This window comes from Sinocyclocheilus anshuiensis, unplaced genomic scaffold, assembly GCF_001515605.1.
Source record: "Sinocyclocheilus anshuiensis isolate Anshui unplaced genomic scaffold, SAMN03320099.WGS_v1.1 scaffold1291, whole genome shotgun sequence".
Classification (NCBI taxonomy): domain Eukaryota; kingdom Metazoa; phylum Chordata; class Actinopteri; order Cypriniformes; family Cyprinidae; genus Sinocyclocheilus; species Sinocyclocheilus anshuiensis.
This window is the reverse complement of record NW_015540928.1, coordinates 480,786-486,122: the sequence shown is the minus strand read 5'-3', so window position 1 is coordinate 486,122 and position 5,337 is coordinate 480,786. Positions and strand designations below refer to the sequence as shown.

At 37.4% G+C, this 5,337-nt stretch overlaps 1 protein-coding gene across 1 annotated transcript in view; it reads left to right on the top strand.

Moving 5' to 3' along the window:
- The first annotated feature begins 946 nt into the window (after nt 1–946).
- Nucleotides 947–5,337, top strand: part of LOC107689409 (chromodomain Y-like protein) — a 27,867-nt gene continuing 23,476 nt past the window's right edge. Inside the window, exon 1 of the mRNA XM_016487382.1 lies at nt 947–1,332. Coding sequence (XP_016342868.1) covers nt 1,306–1,332 — 27 coding nt within the window. The 5' untranslated portion in view covers nt 947–1,305. The remainder of the gene's footprint in view (nt 1,333–5,337) is intronic.

Genomic DNA, 5,337 nt, shown 5'->3' with positions numbered 1-5,337 from the left:
CCATTTTTGTTTGAAAGTGCTATGAATATCATGGCAGTAAGCATGTTGACTTTTATACTTTAGCAAGAGGATGTTTATCTGAATACTACATGGTGTTCCCCTCACAAATTCATAGGATTCTTTTGAGTTTGTCTTCTGACGATTCATCATAACTTCTGAAATAACTTGGAAAGTTTTATACCGATCTGATTAGGCAGTTCCAGTACTTCACAAAGTTCTTGGAGAATTTACATGTGTAAAATGGAAAGAAAACAATGTTATTTACAGTACATGGCTCTCTATAATACTTTATTCTGATTGTCAAAAGTTATATTTAGTGGCCAAATACCCCTGCATAAGGCTGTATAACTCTCTTGGAAACCTCTGTAAATTAAAAAAATTAAATGGGAACAACCACAATTTCAACTACAAAACATTATTTCACTTAGTTATTGTAGCCGAGTAATAGTGAGGCCAATCATCCTGTCGTGGTTGGTTTCAATATAAGGACCAGCTGAATGTACATTTTCCCTTAGGCCTACTTAATGTTCAGATCTGAATTTTGGCATCTTTTAACTTGACATTATATAAATTACAAAACAATTAACATCTTGATTTGGGCTGTCTATATTGCTAATATATATATATATATATATTTTTAATTATCTCTAGTATTAAACATGTAAGAATAATAACAAAATAAGACATTTTCATCAGTAAAACGTAAAAACCTTCATGGAGAACATGGAGAACATGGCATTCATGGAAATGTTAGACTGTCATTGACTACACTCACCTGGCACTTTTTTGTTTATTGTTTGAACTATTGCGGACTTAGGTCACTTATGTTCCATTAGACCTACACTCAAAATCAACATCGATAAAGATCGATAAAGATTTACAAAACACAGATGACCGTCGTCCACAGCCCTATCACGAGGGCTGCAGGCAGTGCAAACTCATCTCGACTCTAATCTGCGTTCGATTGAGACTTCCTGTGTAGTGGTAGAGCTGAGAGCAGGCGAGAGCGTAATCAGCACTGCCTACAGACTAATTTACGACAACACTCTCTAAAATTGACGCCTGGACCGACAAAAGTACTCGTTTGGACTTAATCGGGAATGAAACGCTTTATTCTCACTATAATGTTGTCGGGTAGACGTTGAGTGCGAGAACTAGACAGCAAAGAGATCCTCGGTGCGGGTCAAGCACATCTTACCCGACCAACTGAAAAAGGAGGAGAGGCCAAAAAAAGACAACTACAACTGGAGGAAAAAAGTGTCTACAATCCTCACGGATTGCCACAACGTTGAAGATTATCGTGACATGATGGCTACGGAGGAACTCTACGAGGTGAATGTCGGCGATTTTACCGTTCGTGTCCGTTTAGACGCAGTTAATCGATACTATTTGTGTGTAGTTGTACATATACGACGCGTCCCAAGGCTCGTGTGGACTGCACTAGCGAATAGTCTTAACCGACTCGCTCACTCTACTACTAGTTAAAACTACGTCGGTAGGGTTGCATGCTAACAAAATAAACTAGTAGCTTGGGGTAGTGTGGAGCCAGTGTCGTCATGGTTGTTAGTTTGCGGAGTTTAGTGTGGAGAGATGCTGGTGGAGGCAGTGGATGAGGCGGGGGAGGGAAGGAAGGGCACTTTGGAGAGTGATATTTCATCAAGCTAGCTTCTAACCATGAGGTTTGTGGGGTGTGATGGATACAACAGGACAGCTGAAAGTCAACGCCGTCCAGTATGTTGTATTCAGCTCTGCGGGAACTTTGTTTTGCCCTCTTTCCAGCAGGACTTTAGCTTCATTTGCAGAGCGTTCAACCTGCTTGGTTCAGAACTAGCCATCCAGCACTGTTGTGTTTTGATCGCCTTTTCTTGACTTAATTTTCCAATCATTCTCAAGTTTTGGGGCTGGTGTTATTATTAATTACAATAAGCACATGGCGTATAATTTCCCGTAAAGAAAGTTTAGTGTCGCTTGTTGGCTTGCTTGATGGATTGACATTCAATCTAATGACTTAAGTAAGGTTTAGGTTTTTCACAGCGATATTTCAATTATCAGCCTTTTAAACTGGTGTTATGATGGAGAATCTTTGGAGTGATCAGTACATATTACATGTTTATACTGCATGAATATACTTGAAGTATTCAGTCACATCAATCCTCTGAATTATGTCAAAAATGGTTGCATCATGTATTGAGAATTGGTCAGATGAATATTTAGATACTAAGGACTACATATGAGATTAGAGCTGATTTGCTTATTTGGATAAATTTGTCAATTTGATCAAAGGCATTAGAAAGTTGAGCCGAAGAGAACAGATATATTTAATCACGTTTGACCATCTTATAAATACCTGTGTGAATAATGTCTCCATTTTTAAACACCTTGATAATACTGTCCTTTCAGCTGACTATACCAGAACTCGTAGTCATGATCCATTTCCATGTGTTTTTGAATGTATGGTGCTTTTTGGTTGTGGCTTGGGCAAATTGTTTCTTTTCAACTCTTTGCACCTCAAATTTTGACTCATGCGTAATCTTAAAACTAAAAGGATGGTGCTGGCTTTATCAAAATCTGGTTTGCCAAGTCTTCTGTTCTCTACCTTCTTTCAACCTGATGATGAGTGAGGAAATAACAAGGTCTTTATTTCTTTTACCAGGATATGTTGCCAACAGCCTCAGAAAGAAAAAAGAAAGTCATGAAAATTGTTTAGAATGTTGTGTGTTTAATACAAGTGTTTTGAAGTGTAAACTTCATAGAATGCAAAGGTTCTGGATGAAACATCCCATTAATTTTCTCAATTAGCAATAACATATTCGTCTTTATAGACAGACCTGCCAAGCTTGTTAACAGTGGTGTATGCTTCTGTAGTCTCTGCAAGTTAGTGTGATCCAAACCTTTTAAAAATTTTAATGAATTAATTTCCACTAAAGAGCTACACTACACATAAATAATAAGAGAAATCCACCAATCAGAGAAGTCATTGTTACCATGGAAATGAGAAGATGACCTCAGCAGTGACCACCCACTACAATAATGCATTGCAAATAACATAATCGAGCTGAGCATATAATTGTAGAATGATATTTTGCAATATTCAAATATGTGAAATAGTTATGTGTATAATTAAAGACATTTGTCAAGTCAATTGTCTTTTATTGTACCATTGTTTCTGATTTGATTGTCATCTTTATTGAAAATTGTTCTGAAATCCTATTGGGGAAAAAAGAGTGGGGAAAAATACTTTCAGAAACATGGATAATTTTGACACTCTCATGAGCTGGAGAACCTTGCCCTTGTGGTAAATGAAGGTGCATGTGCATCCCAAGGGCATTTTGGTGCTTGATTATTTATGTTGTTCAATAAATTTGATAGATGGTGTTTTAAAATATGTTGTAGTGTTCTGAGATGCTGCCATGACAAAAGAATGATCTGATTAACAAATTTAGGACAGAAATCGCACTTCCAATGTGATAAAAGGAACAAGAGCTACACCGTACATTTATAACTTTAACATATGAACTACAGACTGATGGGAAGAAAAAAGAGATACTTCACCAGAACTTAGACCACATGAATCTGTAAACAGTTTTCCAAATGCTACGAAACAGATTTAGGAATTTAAAAATACTGTAGTGAGACATTAACTATGCACTTGCTATTTAAGCTTTCTGCTTATTTTTTTGGCTATTTTTTTTCCAATGGCAAGTCTTTTAAAATTGTGTGGTGTATATAAGAACTATATATTGGGTCTTCTTTCCAAGCTGATGTGATAAACCATGAAGCCAGTAGAAGAATGTGAATCTATAATGCCTGAAAGGATGACAGAGTCCATGATAAAAGATTAGGGCTGCATGATAAATCGCATGCGATTGTCATGCGCATCTCATCAGTAAAGCCGGTTCTGTGATTAGTAGTAAATCTCCATCACGTGCTTTCAGATGGAGCGGCATTTAATACACAGAGCCGTAGATCACTGACAAGCTACGCAATATCACATTCATAATCGCAGATGAATCGCCTTCGATTATGAACGTGATGTTGCATAGCTTGTCAGTGATCTATGGCTTCTCTAACGATAATCTCTAACGATAGACACTTTATTTCACTGTAACGATATATACCGTCATACCGCCCAGCCCTACTTTCATTTAAGTTTGATTTGAGTCATTGTTCGGCGTTTGAAAAAAGATTGATGTTTCTGAATGTGAATGGGGCTGGGAAATGTTTCAGTATTGCTATAAATCCATAGCAGAGCTGAAGTCTCTTCCAGACTGTAAAATAGCTCTGGTGAAGAGGGTTGTTAAGAACCCATTTCATCCAGAACTAACTAAAACCTGAATGAGTCTTGCCATTCCGTTTAGTAGTGTTAAGAAGTCTCTGCTTTTTAAAAGACATTACTTGTCTTTACTTATGAGTCATGACCATTTTACTGTGTTTCAATACTGTGTTTCTGTCTTTGACATCATACATCTATTTTTTGTCCTAAACCTCAGTTCAGTTATTAAGTTTATTATTCAGTTATTCAATTCAAACATTGCTGGGTACTAGGGCTGGGCGATAAAACGGTATAGATATTTATCAAAGGGACACCTTCTTCGATAACGATAGAAAAAATGTTCGATATGGCGCACGATATAGGCACGTGCTATGAGTGACGCAGACAGCACACACAAACACAAACACATGCTGAAATGAGTGCTGTGCCTGCCTGTGATGAGGAGATTGTGAATAAAGAATGAATATTAGTCAAATTTAAAATAAACATTTGCATTTGAATGTTAGGTGTGCATCAGGGAGCTCCATCAGTGGTGCGCGAGATGGTGATGGTGTAAGTGACATTGTTGCATTTTAATGTTTTGTTAGTCAAGCCCAGGAGATGTGCCACTGCTGCGTTATTCATTCAAAATGAGTGCTGTGTGGTATGACCAAAAATTTATATCACGGTATTTTTCTAAATTATACCGGTTTCATGGTACATGATGGTGTATTTTTTTTTTATGCATGACCGGGTGTTAACCATACTTTCTACTGATTGAGAGAGGAAATACTGCAGTATATTGACTTAGAAGGCTCTATTTTACTCTTGAACTTTTCAGTTTCTAAGCTATTTTATTGAGAAATCACAGAACAGTGTTGACAATACATTTCCGCACTGAATGACTCTGTGCGCAGGATCTACGTGCTACTGTCTGTAGCCTATGTCTGTGCGTTACAGTGCAGCAACGCATTAGATTAGAACGGCGATTAACTTACCTGTACAATAAGATGTTTAAAACGTGCATTCTCCCGTTCAATTTCGAGCATCCAGTAATATAATCTCACATGTCTTGTGGAGAGCTT